General features: G+C 41.9%; 1 protein-coding gene across 12 annotated transcripts in view; it reads right to left on the bottom strand.

The window, feature by feature from the left end:
• The window catches only part of LOC124952955 (dystrophin, isoforms A/C/F/G/H-like), a 224,664-nt gene that overhangs the window by 169,387 nt on the left and 41,219 nt on the right, over positions 1-14,058 (bottom strand). For all 12 annotated transcript variants that reach the window (XM_047503644.1, XM_047503649.1, XM_047503650.1 and 9 more), the window contains 2 exons: positions 8,489-8,730; positions 4,180-4,278 (listed from right to left, as the gene is read on the bottom strand). In XM_047503644.1, the coding sequence (XP_047359600.1) occupies positions 4,180-4,278; positions 8,489-8,730 (341 nt within the window). The remainder of the gene's footprint in view (positions 1-4,179; positions 4,279-8,488; positions 8,731-14,058) is intronic.

Raw genomic sequence — 14,058 nt, 5'->3', positions numbered from 1 at the left:
TTCAACAGAAGCACCATCTACTTGAGTTTCGAAAGGGATGCTATACCAAAAAAATATTCTCTCCCTTCCTTCCCTCCGCTTAGCTCTTTATCAATTATTTATTACGATTTCGCGAGAAAATTTAAAAATGCGCCGTTCGCGTCGATTTCGATCAAGCTACGTCGAGAAACTGAATTGGACGAAATCGACTACCTCATGGCTATCCCAGGCTTGGCCGGGTTAGCCATAGTATATATATATATATATATACCATCCTATGGGGTAGCACGGAGGCCTACGGGGGTGCAAAATTCTCCCTACCGCGTGGGTGCCGTCTAGTGTTTGCTCTCGACGAGCCGCGAGTCCGAAATAATAATTACCCGTTACGCGTGTACTCTTGACGTTGCTCTTACTATTTTCTCTGTCTCCTTTTTTCTCTTTTCTCTTTTTCATTTAAGTCTTCTCTTCTGGAAATTTTTGGCAGAACGATACGGCGTTATATCTCTTGCCGGCGTATTTCGATGCGTTCGTTCAAAGTTTTAAATGGAAAATACTTGTCGCTCGAAATGTTTCGCAGCGAAACATTCGAAGGATCTGTCGTATTTAAAAAAAATTTCGACGGAAAAAGCGGCTCGGCGGTAGAACGAAATTTTACGCACGTTCGAAGCTTTTCCTAGCGTTGTATCTAATCCGATGGAACAAGGGTCGAAAGAGAGAAGATGCGCACTGCGCATACGCAATACACCCCACCATTATAATTGCCAAACTCAAGAAAAGTCTTCGTGGAGTAATTCTGCTGGGCTTTGCCCTGAATGCAAAGGAAAAAACCTGTTAAACAAGCGTTAAACGGAAAGCTTCCTTCAAATTCTTCGATAATATCAATGAATTGAATTAAGACAATTTTCGGAATGATTTCATTTATGCATCTGTCTTATACTTTAACGAAACGATAAAGTACACGAGTACGAGTCGGTTTCTTATCCAAAATAGAAAATAATTAAGACGAGAGTTATATTTAACGGAACATATCACGGATTCTGTTCTAGTTTCCGTGTCAACGTCGGGAATGTACTCGTATTTCCACGATGACCGATCGATGTTCAATTTCCAACGTTATTCCCGAACAGGAAATCGAAGACGAGGAGTGATCGATTTACACGCAGTGCCCGCTTAAAGACAAGAGCCATACGAATAGTACAAAATAGAAAAATTCTATCTTTCGAAAAGTTACTTTTACACTCGATCGATTTTATCCCATTCGTTGCACGCGCAATTCACTTCGGGGAAGATCCTTGAAAGAGAAAAAAAAGGGACGAGATTTTCGAACGATTACGAATGAAATAACGAGGAAAAGGTAGACGGGTGGAGGGGAGGCGGGAGGAAAAAGAGAAGAGAAAAGAAGTCGATTGGCCGGATGAAAGCGTAACCGTGAAATTGCGAGGTCGACTTGCGACGAAGATGAGGCAGGTTAATTCTTCCTAACAATCCGTAGGCGGAGCCTGCTTTGCTTGTTATTATTACTCGGTGAATCCTCGATGGAACGATGTTATAGTAGACGGACAAAAGGGAGAGAACGATTTTGGCTATCTGATCCCAGTCCAGCGCACTCACCCCCCTTTGTAAATTCCACGAGCGAAATATAAGGAGAAAGCGAATCTACGATGCGAGACTGAGACTCGAAATGCAGCGTTATCGGAGGGACAGGGAACAAAGGGAATGCCTCGAGTGCACCCTGAAAATCATCTCTCAGCCGAGATTACGAGTTTCTCCGTGTTTAATGGTTGACACGAGAATTAAAAAGATTACCCGAGAGAAGGATGGACCGTGCACGAATTGTGGCAACGGAAGACGATCGGTATGTGCAAGGTAAACTTTGTGCCTTCGAAATTTCTTCTGAAAGCGCAGGTTAAACGAAAAAATTCGAAAAAGAAAGTCAGCCTCCTACGAGCGCGCATACACGCGCTAAAGGGAAAGTCGAAGCAATTAACGCTTACGTATAATCGCGTCTAGTGTATTTCCTTTGCCGTGCCCTCTTTTTTCGTGAACTTCCATTTTCCATGTAAATTTCACGGAAGCCGAATACGTCGTCCTAGCTCACGCTTCTTGCTAGGAAAAAGGAATAATTTCATGTTAAAGCCAAAAGGAAGAAAAGGGGAAAGAAAGAAAGAAAGAGAATTATCAACTACGACGAGATTAAAAATAAAGTAACTTTCCTTTCATTTCTCTTTTTATTACGTTTCTTTATTGTTTTTTTTTTTTTTTTTTTTTTTTCCTTGTCTTCTTCTTTCCTCCTTTCTTTTCCTCTAGGTCGTCCTATAAATCCTCGTTACTTATTTCACGTCACATCGATTTCCATTTTCCAAAAGAAAAATACACGATAAAAATACTCACATTTGATAAACGACATCATTTCGTGAAAATAATTCGATCGATTTTTATCACGGTCGAATTTAACGATCTCATTATTATTGGCCGCTAATTGGCCAATTGGTTCGCCTGCCGCTATTTTTCAAGGCGTTCGCAAGCAAGAACGACACGAGTCCACATTCGTCGTCGTTGAATCAATTAAAAACGATCTTTCTTCCTTGATGCTTCCCTTCGGCCGTCAACTACAATGGTCAGGCAATCGGCCCAAGACGCTATCGATATTATTATATTTTGAAAAAATGTTTTCTCGAAAAATCTCTTGATCGCGTTTTCACTCGCGCATTCTCTCTCGACTCCTCACATTTCTTACTCGGTCTTCCCAATCGGAAATCAATAGCGACACTGCCGTAACAAGCCCATTGTTTCCGGTCACTCGCGAGTCGCCTCAAAGGCGAACGATTTTATTTTATTAGTCCAATTATTGTCATTCCAATGATTTTAATGGAAATGCGACACGAACGACGAACGAAACGAACAAAGTACGACGAGAGAGTTTCGTCAAAGTTATAGGAGAAAACGGTTCTATGCTCGAACGCGAACATTGCGAGTTTTCACGGGATAACAAAAAGAAAGGCAAACGATAGTGCGCTCCTCCGGTTAGGTTAGCCTCGAGGAAATTTACGATAGACGCTTCTATGTTATTCCTACGACAATGTTTTTCTTTCTTTTTTCAAAACTTATCTTACGGGGAAAAGTGGAAGAAAAGAAAATATAAGTAAGGTAGAATTCTGCTAGAAGATACGTAATCCATTGGTACGAATTCTATTAGGAATTATAAGTAAGAAAGAAAATACTAAATTTATCTAGATAGATAAATGTCTGGAGGGAAGAAGGAATATATATATTCATATTGTGTTTAGAAGAAGCGGCGTTCGAAAAACTCAACGGAGAAAGGCGTGGCATCGTTCGTCGTACCTTAACACCAATGCCAATGTGCCAATGTCAGGGTCTTCCGCGGTCATTAACCCCTACCCCATCCCCCAACAGTTGCAACCCCTTTAGACGACTAAAAAACGACAGAACGCGCTCTACTTTCTTCAAGGACAAACTTATCTTATCGAGATGAAATCAATGTCCCTAGGATGATAGAGCGTTTACCATCTGTTAACTCGACCTGCTTACACGCGGGATAAGTGACGTGAAATTATTGCACGTTGGTACCCTTTGTACCGTGAAAAGTGGGTAAGGTAGAGATCGATTCCTTCAAAAGGGGCTGACTATCTGCCTTACCTACCTAGGGATTTTCAACCCCTTATTATTTTCAGCATTAACTTCCGTCCAACTTCTTTACCGACTTTCAACGAATTGGATCGATAGGGAAAAGGGAGGGAAAAAAGAAGGAAAACTTCACGAGAAAGATGGAGAGCGAAAGAAATAAAACGAGGTAAAGATTTTTGTTTGCCGTGTTCTCTAACAGTTTCTCGTCGTACTCTATGACGGTTTAATTTTGCTTTCGTACTTGTACCGGCTGCTTTCTCGTTTCCTCTTCCCTTCTTTCTCTTTTATATATACGTGTATATAAATATATATATATATATATATATATATATACATATACATATAAAAGTAACGAGAACGTGGTTCCAATAATGTCGCGCGAGGTAGTCTCGTCGTACTAGACGGAAACCGAGGCACGAACTTTAAAGGTCGCCTTTCGCTCGAAAAATTCAAAGGCATAACGTCGACAATTAAAAATGTTTATTAGAAAATTATTATTCGCGCAAAGAAAAGAGAAAAGAAGAAAATCGATTGAATCGATTTCCAAAAGCTTACTTTCTGTTTGTCAATGAGCTGTATGATTTCGTCGACATCGCCGACGACCACTGCCTGCTGTCGTAGCATCTCTTCCTCGACGATAAGCCAGTCGCGTATCTGAAAATCAACGATTCTCATTATTAATTATTTATTCATGGGAGTAGGAAGAAATTTGAAAGGAAGCAAGGTGTGCCCCGGTTAAAAGAGCCCTTCGATTACCTATACGAACCTGATAGAGTCGTCGTTGTTAAAGGGTCTAAAGCGAAGCGTGACTTTGGTCGCGAAAGAAAATATAAAAATGACAGAAAGAACATCGATAGCCCAGAGAGACGGAAAGGGGAGAAAAAGAAAGGGATGGGGGAGGGGGGAAAAGGGAAAAAAGAAGAAAAGAGCAGCCCGGATGAGTAGTCTTCGATCCGTCACACACTTTAATAACAGTTATCGATCAAAGAGCGACGTTGTATCGTCGACGTTGAAAGGCCGCTGATTGCAAAACGAGAAGAGAGATATACGTGTCCGTTCGGCAAAACGTGCCCTCAAATGAGATGGAAAGGAGAATCGAGGAGAAACAGAGGAAACAGGGATGGGAACATCGCGAGGAACCGGAATTGGGGGTGTTTACTGGCGGAAATTAGCTGGGAGTGTCCGTTCGTAAAAGGTCCACTTCGATTTGCTGCTTCGTAAACGCGGAATGTCGAGCTCGGATGAAGGATCAAAGACATACATATATATATACGATTGTCGGCTAAATAATCGATCCGCGTTGACGTATGCCTCGGGCAACGTTTTAGTTACCCGCTGGATCAGCCACCCTTTCGAGAAGTCTCGTTACAATGGAACGTTTTTTTCTTTTCTTTTTTTTTTTCTTTTTTTTTTTTTTTTCTTTTTTTTTGTCGACGCTTGTAAGTAACGTTCGTTCAATCGAACGAGAAAAAAAATAAACGTAGAAGAAGGAAAATTAGTACGTTTAGACTTCGATATTTGTCAGTAGAAACTTTGCGTGCCAGAAAGAGGGCTCCGAGGCTAGGAGAGGAGTCGATAAATCGCGGAAGAGATAACCCGTGGGATGTTGCAGGAAATGAAGGTCTCGTCGTTCCTCTCGATGTTCTCCGAGTTTGCGCCAAGTTTCATGCTCGAGATGTTAGAAACGTCGTTACACGCGTACCGGATGTCTTTTCTACATAGATCTCGAACGGAAAGAACGGAAGCAAATGTCCGCGTCCGATCACGAAGATTATTGTCGAGGGATAAACGAAGATGAATGAAATGTGCCGCGTATCATCGTGAAATATCGCGAAATAAACGATCAAATATCGACGGTATATAACGTACGTTCGATAAAACATTTATATTTCGCAGACACCGCGCTATTTTCCGACGTCCTCCATATTTCACGTATGGTCGAGATGGATAGAAAGTAAAAAAAAAAAAAAAACGCCCCCTTCCCCTCTCTATACGCTAGTATTTTGCCGAGATTCAACTCGCGTATCGACAAAAAACGAGCAAACAAAAAAGGAAAACTAGAAAGAGGTAAAAATTAAAAGAGGGAAATAAAAAAAAAAAAAAAAAGAAATAAAGGGATGACGATATCCTCGGAGAGCCGTAAGATCATTTTCAAAGGTAGATATTCTCAAGTGAGTTTCAATAAGTTTGCACGAACGTAGACGCGGAACGACTACGTTGAATATTCGTAAGTTGGGTAAATGACGAAATTACTTAACCTCCGCCGGTATTCTCGACCGGATGGCAAAATATTCGATAGATGCGCGGACATTTTTTCCCCCGAGGACGATAAACACTAGAAAGTTGGTGCATCGAAGACGCACTTTGAGTAAACTTTTCAACTCGCTCGAACTCAGAGCGTTCCAAGCGATCCGTCGGAGCTTCCATTTTCATCCTGTCCATTTTATACTTATACTTTCTCTCCCCTCCCCCCCCTCGCTCTCTCTCTCTCTCTCTCTCTCTCTCTCTGCTACTACGTACGCGCACCTGACCATCACGTATAAACAGTTTCGCTCGCTGTATCGTTTAACTTTCCTTTAAATCTACGGGAATTTCTAGTCGATCTCTCTCGTTTCTTACTACGCGCGACTATTAATTAGCCAATAATTGTCATCGAGGAGAATTCTCTGAAAAGACTTTGGAAAAAAGCGTCGCGTATCGTTCGATTACGAATTTTTAATTCAGGACTCGCTCGTGATGGAATGTAAAAGGCCGAAGATCGGTGAGTTATTAAAACGAAAAAAAAATACTTAAATAATTGGAATTCTACGGACGAGACAACGCGTTGTTCGGCAGGAAAGAGAGGGAAAAAAATAGAGGATCAGGAGGGAATATTCTCGTCGCTCGATAAGTAATAATAAAAATTTTAACAAGTAAACAGTTGGGAGACCGAAACAAAGCGATTTCTTCGAACGAATGAAGCTCTGCTTATACTATATCGGACAAAAAAATCTATAAAGTAAGCAAAATCAGCGAAACTATTCGACGTTACCAAAGAGGTATTACTCGAAATACTATGCTGCAGGCGCGCGAGCGCTACGTTTTAATAAAATTTACTTCTCTTCTCCTCGTCTAATCGTCGTTTCGACTTTTAATCAACGAAGTAATTTAATGAAGCTCGAAAGGACGAAACTTTCCGTGGCGTAGCTTTTAAAAAAACTTTCCTCTTTGCGTCACCTTCGCGAAGATTAGGATGGCTGTTAGTCGAGAAAACTACTAACCAGTAATTGTTCACCTTTTCACGGACGAACGCAGAAAGGATTTGTTCGAATCAGAGAGAGATGGATGGAATCGTGATCGTTTCGTCATCTTTTTCTCTCAAGGTTTTCAATTTAATAGGTCGAGATCTTATAACGAGCGACTGGTTATCGCCATAAAACGCGGTTTACCACCGAGGAGAAAATAGAATTTCATCGGGAACTCGATTCCTGCTCCAGTCTCGTTACCTCGAGGCCTCTCATCGCTTTATGCAAACAGCACAATACTTGTCAGCGAGACAGCATAGCCGGAAATGGAAGCAGGGAGAGATAGCTGTTATGACGTCGGTACTGGCTGCTGCAGTCCTAACTGTTGACTCGGCAAATAGTGAAAGCTCACCCGTCGAAGCTGCGACGCGAGGATACCAAGAGAGAAACAAAGATGAAGAAAGAATCGGGAGAAAAAGAAAGGATGGAAATCATTCTTGGTAGTCCGAGAAGTGCGAAAATTCAGTAAAAAGCGTAATCGTAAAGGGCAAAGCCACCGTTGTATCTATCCTTAGAAAAAGAAAAGAAAAAAAAAAAAAAAAAGAAAAAAAAAGAAAAAAAAGAAAAAAGAATTAAGCTTTCCGTGCGTGCGCGCGCGCGTAAGCAGGAATACTCCTTGGTGAAAATCGACGATAACCTAATAGATGAGAAAAAGATTCGACGAACCGAATGAAATTCACAAACGCAAAGACGATCGCCGGGGGGAAGATACGACCAACGATCAAAGAAGCATCATCGAGAGAGGAAAGAGAGAGTAACTCGATAAAATTGACCAAGTTATACGCCCGCGTGAGCTTTCCTTCTTTTTCATTGTTCCCTAGTGTCAACGCAAATCTAATTGCTGTCTTTGATAACCGAGCTCATGCTCGCTACAAGAATAAAATATTCGTTCGAATTCGCTCCCCGTCTCTCTAAGATATTCGATTTTCTTCCATTTTAAGCAGGTAAAAATGTGAGAGAACTTTTTTTGGCGAGTAGAAAGACGATGGATCGGAGTGAAACGCGTCGCGCTCGCATTCCATAGCACCGTCCCCTCGCGACATCCCCTCGGGCACGTCATCCCGCACCCGTTGCCACATTCTCGTCACAGTCTCTTTCCACGTTCCCGTAATTTATGCGCTTTAATTAGCCAACACGGCCGCGAGCGAAGGTGCTCTAGCAGTAGCTTTAACTCTCTCCTCTCATTTCTTCTTTTCTACTCTTTCCTTCCTGGTCTCTCCTCTTTCGCGAATATTCCGATGCCGAGACGATAAATTCCATAACTTTTAATCATATCTTAATTTTATTCCCCGTTCAGAACAAAATTGGATTCTCCTGCGGAGAGAGCGGGAGAGAGAGAGAGAGAGAGAGAGAGAGAGAGAGAGAGAGAGAGAAACCCTTTGCCCATGAACACAGCTTTGGGAGATTAGCGAACGCGTTTATACGTTCCCATCCCGTATTATTTATTTCATCCCTCATTTCTTCGAGGATGCAAATAACGATTCGATTTGGAGAAAATGCAAATGAAATATTGCAGAGCAGGTCGTTGTTTCGTTCGACGCGAAAAAAGAAGGGTAGAATATAACAAAGGCTGATCTTACCTGAAGCACCGATTTATCGAGTCCCGCAAGAAGGGCGGAGGTCGGCGAGGAGGAGGGCGAAGGTGAAGACGAAACCGAAGAGGCCGGAGACGAGGCCGAGGGGCTAGTCGCAGCAGGGGTCGTGGGTGTCGATGGGGCAGGAGAGGGGCCAGGGGAGGGGGCAGGGGAGGCCGCCAAACCCTGAGGGCCCCCTACAGCTGCACCCGCCGACCCCGGTGCTCCACCTACGCTCCTTTCCGTTTCTGCAAAGAAAAAACAAAATGTCATATAAATGTCGGCCTTGCTCTTATCGTCTCTCGTTATTTCTTTGCGGACTAGGAACGTATCTCTCGGCGACATTAGAATTATATTTCCATATTTTGATACGCGTATGTGCGTACGAAATTGTGCACACAATTTCTATGAAAAGTTCGAAGCATCATACGTACAATAAAAGGAAGCCCCTACCTATCAGCTTTATATTCCTTTAAAACGCGTCGCGTGCATCTCCCTCGATCTCGCGAAAAAACTTGTAATTTTCCGGTTGGTTTGCGCCCTCGTATTCTTTCTCACATAGACCGAACAGGATAGATAATAGAAGGGAGACGGACTAAAGTCGATCCGAAAAAAGAGACTCGATAGCCCGAAAGCATTCTCTGAGCACGTTCCTGCCAAAAAAGGCGCGGTCAATTCATTGAATAAGAAACTTAGTTTCATAGTTTATAACTTTGCTCCTTTCATTTTTTCTCTCTCTTACTCTTCTTCTTCTTCTTCTTCTTCTTCTTTTTGCTCGATCGTGGTAAATCGTTCGCGGTAAAACGATCGAGGCAAATGGGGAAAAAGATCCAAAAGGTAAAAGGTATCGCAAAAGGGAGAGGGAAGAGGAAGAAAGTCCCCGATACTCGACTCTAATGTAATTGAAAAGTTCCACAAATACTTTTTTTTTTTTTTTTTTTTTTTTTTTTCAACGTTTTCTAATGCTTTTCTCGATCGCAAATAAATTCTACGTCATATCATCTGCATGCTCTTCTCTTTAATTTTCCTTTTCAGATCGTTCAGCGATAATACGAATCGTACTTCGATTTTATTTTCCGACGTTTGACGCAGACAGACAGAAAGAGAAATAGAGAAACAGGAAAACGGAGAAATAAAAAGGAAGAAGGAGGGAGAAAGGTGAGGGGGAGGGAGGCGGGGGGAGGGAAGGGAAGAGAGTAATATCGTTGCTCCATTTGTTCTGTATTGCCGTGAAAAGTGAAAAACAAGACAGTTCCCTCGGCGTTACATTGTTACTCGGAGAATTTCAGCGAGAATTTCCGAAGTCGGTCTTCCGTGATTACGGTCTTCGTGTCTGCTTTCGCGTTGGCGCGCATTAATCTCATTAGCGATTATACGACGTGAGTTAGCGGTCTCGACGTTGTCCAGCACGTGTTATACTTTCTCGTTTAGTTTGAAAGCACGACGCTTAAACTTTGATCTATACTAATCCGACCTTTATCATTTCTATCTTTACCTTTTTCGACGAGCAAGCAAGATAAAAAAAAATGCCTCCTCGAGGAGATGCCGAAGCGTCCGTAGCTCGTGCATAAAATACCGAGGTCAACTTTATACGAGACATTAGAGTTCTCGGGAGGACAGGAACGTGGCTGACATTACCTTAACAGCTGGCACTGCTTCCCGTTTTATCTCTCCTCGCTTCTATCCTACACGTTTTCCCTCGCAACAATAACGCGAAGCAGGAAAGATATAAAGAGAACGAGAAAAGAAGAAAGTGCCGCTGGAAGAGGTTTACTCACGAGTAATTACTCACGGACTCGGAGGAACTTCCTTGTGAAAGTAAAAATATTTCTTCGGCTCGACGATATTTCTTAATGCATTCGGCAAAAGTCTAGTCTCTTTTTATAAAGATCCTTTTCTCTTGATTGACCTCGAGCGAATTCAAAGGTTTAAGAACGCCACGTATCACTAATAATAATAATAATAATAATAATAATAATAATAATATAACAACAATAGTAATAATAATAAATGTCCGTTTGAACAATTCACTCTTTACTTCGTTAAATCGAATTAACAATATTTATACGCGCATTTACAAATACGTTCACACGTTCGAAATATTAGAACGACAATAGTCAGGAGTTTGTCGTGACCTGTAAATAATTTCAGAGTTATTCCCTTACGAGTAACGAGATATAACTCGGGTGAAAGACATAGAGTCGCCATCTTTGTGTGCCTACCTACGAAGGAGGAGCCAACGAATCTGCCCCGACGAATTTCGGAACGGTCCTGTATTAAAGCGTATAGTCCTTAGAAAGTTCTGCCATAAGTTGTACGGACTTCCTGGCAAAGTCCCTTTCGCGAAGGGATGACAACTCGGTTGGACAGCCGTTACGCGTTAACACACATACTAATATCTACTTATTAGGTATGCTAATAGATTGCGAAACTTCAATATTATTCGACAATGCGCAGTGTGTATTGTTATGTATTCACGAGGGTAGATTATTTGCGAATGACAAACAAGCGATTAACTTTTCACCAAAATGGGATGTGGGACTTTGTCCCTGTCGTCCGATTTATTGCGTAAACCAAATTTAATGGTTACTAATAACGTTTACATCACGTCCGTACGTACAATGGGCGTACGGACGAATTTTACAAAAGCAGGCGAAAAACAAGCGAAGGGATGAACTTTCATTGTATAAGGCATAAAAAGGCGGCTATCAGGGCCAAGTTCGTATCTCGGCGTGGCACAATCTCGATGCACATTGCTAACGGACCAGTTGCAATATCTTTTTTAATTTGAAAGATATAAGGCAAATGACGATGCGCAGAATCAGGTCTTGACAAAGGGAAAGAAAGGCGAAGGATCCTGGAGAGGACATTCGTAACACTTGTCGCTGCAGCAGATGTCGAGAGGGAGTTATTGCTCTAGCAATACCGACAACGGCAAGTGGAATCTTTCCAAAGGAACACAATGGGAAAGGAGTTGGGTCGGGAGTTGAATGAAAATTCTTCTTTAACAAAAATTATTACCATCTTTCGAGATGCAACAAAGCAAAATATTTCAAATTTCAAGTCGTTATTGTAAAGAGTCAAAGGAGAAACGTTAGTTCGATATGAAAATACAAGCGGGAGTGTGATTTCTCCGAGAGCTCGAACGGATATGCTAATCACGTTGGAGTGACGAAAATTATGCCGTACATCGAGTATAGATATACCATAGAGGGAATACGAAATGACGAATTCTCAGAGAGTCCGGGGAGTGTTTTAAGCGCGAATCGACACGAGTCGACAAGTCGATTTTATGCGTCGTCTGGTAATACCAAAGATAATTGTTAATAGACGAACGATTCGCATAATGCACGATGGTTAATTATCAATTATCAATTTTAGTCAAAGCAATTGTTTCGTTCAAAGAAAAAGGATATATTTCCGACAAAGAATTCATTATTCTTCCAAGACGAGATTTATTCTACGTCCAGTAGCGTCTAGTAGGTCGGCAATATCGAGGGGAAAATCCCTTGTTAGCAAGGGCATTTTCGAGCGAGTTCCTCGAGCGAGCGCGAAAAATAAAAGGAAAACCATCGGTGGAGAGAAATAGAGAGAATATAAGAAGGTGAAGCCACGAACGTCGGGCCGTCTACCGAGGATAAGCGATGTGACAGTGCGAACGGAATTGGAGAAAATGAGACATCTTAGCGATGGAGGAAGACTAGAATCGGGGAGAAAGAGGGAAAAAAACGGCCACCGCCGCGGGCTCGGTTGGCTTCGAAGACGAGGCCATTCGTTCGGAGTTATGCGGAGGAAGACTGATAGATTGCGCGCCATCGCCCACTGACACACACTCTTCCACGGCAAAGGGCAAACGAGGCTATTGTACTGCGCGAGACAAAATGAAAGATGAAAGACCCACATATATTCTTGGCCTTTTCATCTTCCCATGCAAATAAAAATCTTCGTAATATCTTTAGAACCCCTCCCCACCTTACCCGATAAAATTCGCGAAATATGTCGGATTAGACAGGTAAAGATGTCACCCTTCCCCAACGGAGCTATCACGCCGTAGAACGAATTAATCTGGCTTCGCCCAAAGCGAAGGGCCCCTCCCTTCTGTCCTACATTTTCGATGTAATTGAATCTCTCGTCTTTGCCAAGGCAATTATTCCACCTTCCATTTCCTCGTACTTCCCTTTCCCCCCCCCCCCCGGCCCTCGGATACTACCAATAATCCCAGGGGCCTTTCTAATACCGCGCAAAATTAATCTTTTCTCCTCTTCGGTAGCATTTTCATCAATGAGAAAAGGAGAAGAATACGATTCTAAATCATGAATGAAAGATTTTTCGTTAATGCTATCTTTCCTAATCGTGTTATGTCGCCTTCAACAGGAAGAAGAAGTAAGTATCTGGCTAATCGAACGCTCGTATTATGATTCAAAGAAAATCGAAAGGACGGCCTGCAAACTTTCCAGGTGGTTTAAGTGAGAGCTTTGATCTAACTAATACACATGGAATTAATCGCTTTCGAGGATTAGATTCCTGAGTATCTTAAACCGATCGATCGCAAACGGGTCCTCTCGCGCACTATCTTACTCCTAATAAATAAAACAATCTTAGAAGAGGAGATATACCTTTAACTCGTTCGCACAGTCTTCGCTTTGCATTGGCTTTGCATGGGATAAATCGCACAAAGGACACGTAATAGGATGATAAAGCGTAGAGTTAGCCGCGGTACCTCGCTTATTTTCGAAGATGAACGTCGAAGAAGCAAAAGAAGGTGGAGCGCAGCCGCCAACGAAACTCCATTAAACCTGACGATATTAGGATAATAGGATTGCTTTTATTATGGTGTCCTCGAACAAGGATTTCTTTTTATCAGCACGAGACACTCCCTTCTTCTTCTTCTTCTTCTTCTTCTAGTTATTTTAGCGAGCTCGAAGGGCGAACTCAACGACAGACGCGATGAAGATAAAGAAAGGAACGAGACGAAGACAACAACATTTCTTCGTCGTGCAGAACGAATTTAACTTCGCTAAATGTAACCAACTCCGATCACGAACCTTTACCTCGTTATTTTTCCAAGAGACACCACGCCGTCTACATTAACGTATTATATCCATAAAATATTCGCATTTCTTATTTTCTTTTTTTTTTTTTTTGCGATCCAAAGAAAACGATGATATAAATGAAAGGTTCCTATTAAAAATCGTCCAATCTTAATTATGTTAATTCGAGAGCAGGTAGAGAGCCGAGAAAGCGTTAAATAACAAATTAACATGAAAGATACTAACACTCGGAACATTAGCATATTCATAAAATATTTATCAAGACGGTGTTTCCGAGCATCCTTCCGAAAACACAGGGGCCAAGCCGAGATGCTAATGAAAGTTACTAGACGTAGTTGCTAGAAGCAGGTAGAGAGGAACATCGTTTACAACGTCGAACCACGTTAGCGGAAACTGTTTGAAAGCTGTCGAATGGGAAATACCAAAGTAGAGCCAGTTTTAAGCAAATTTAACACATGAAAATTCTTCCAATTCTTTCTCGCTAATAACGAGCTATTTCGTATACGTAGTAGGTATATAAGTAAA

Source organism: Vespa velutina, chromosome 11 (assembly GCF_912470025.1).
Source record: "Vespa velutina chromosome 11, iVesVel2.1, whole genome shotgun sequence".
Lineage (NCBI taxonomy): Eukaryota > Metazoa > Arthropoda > Insecta > Hymenoptera > Vespidae > Vespa > Vespa velutina.
This window is presented reverse-complemented; position numbering and strand designations above follow the sequence as displayed.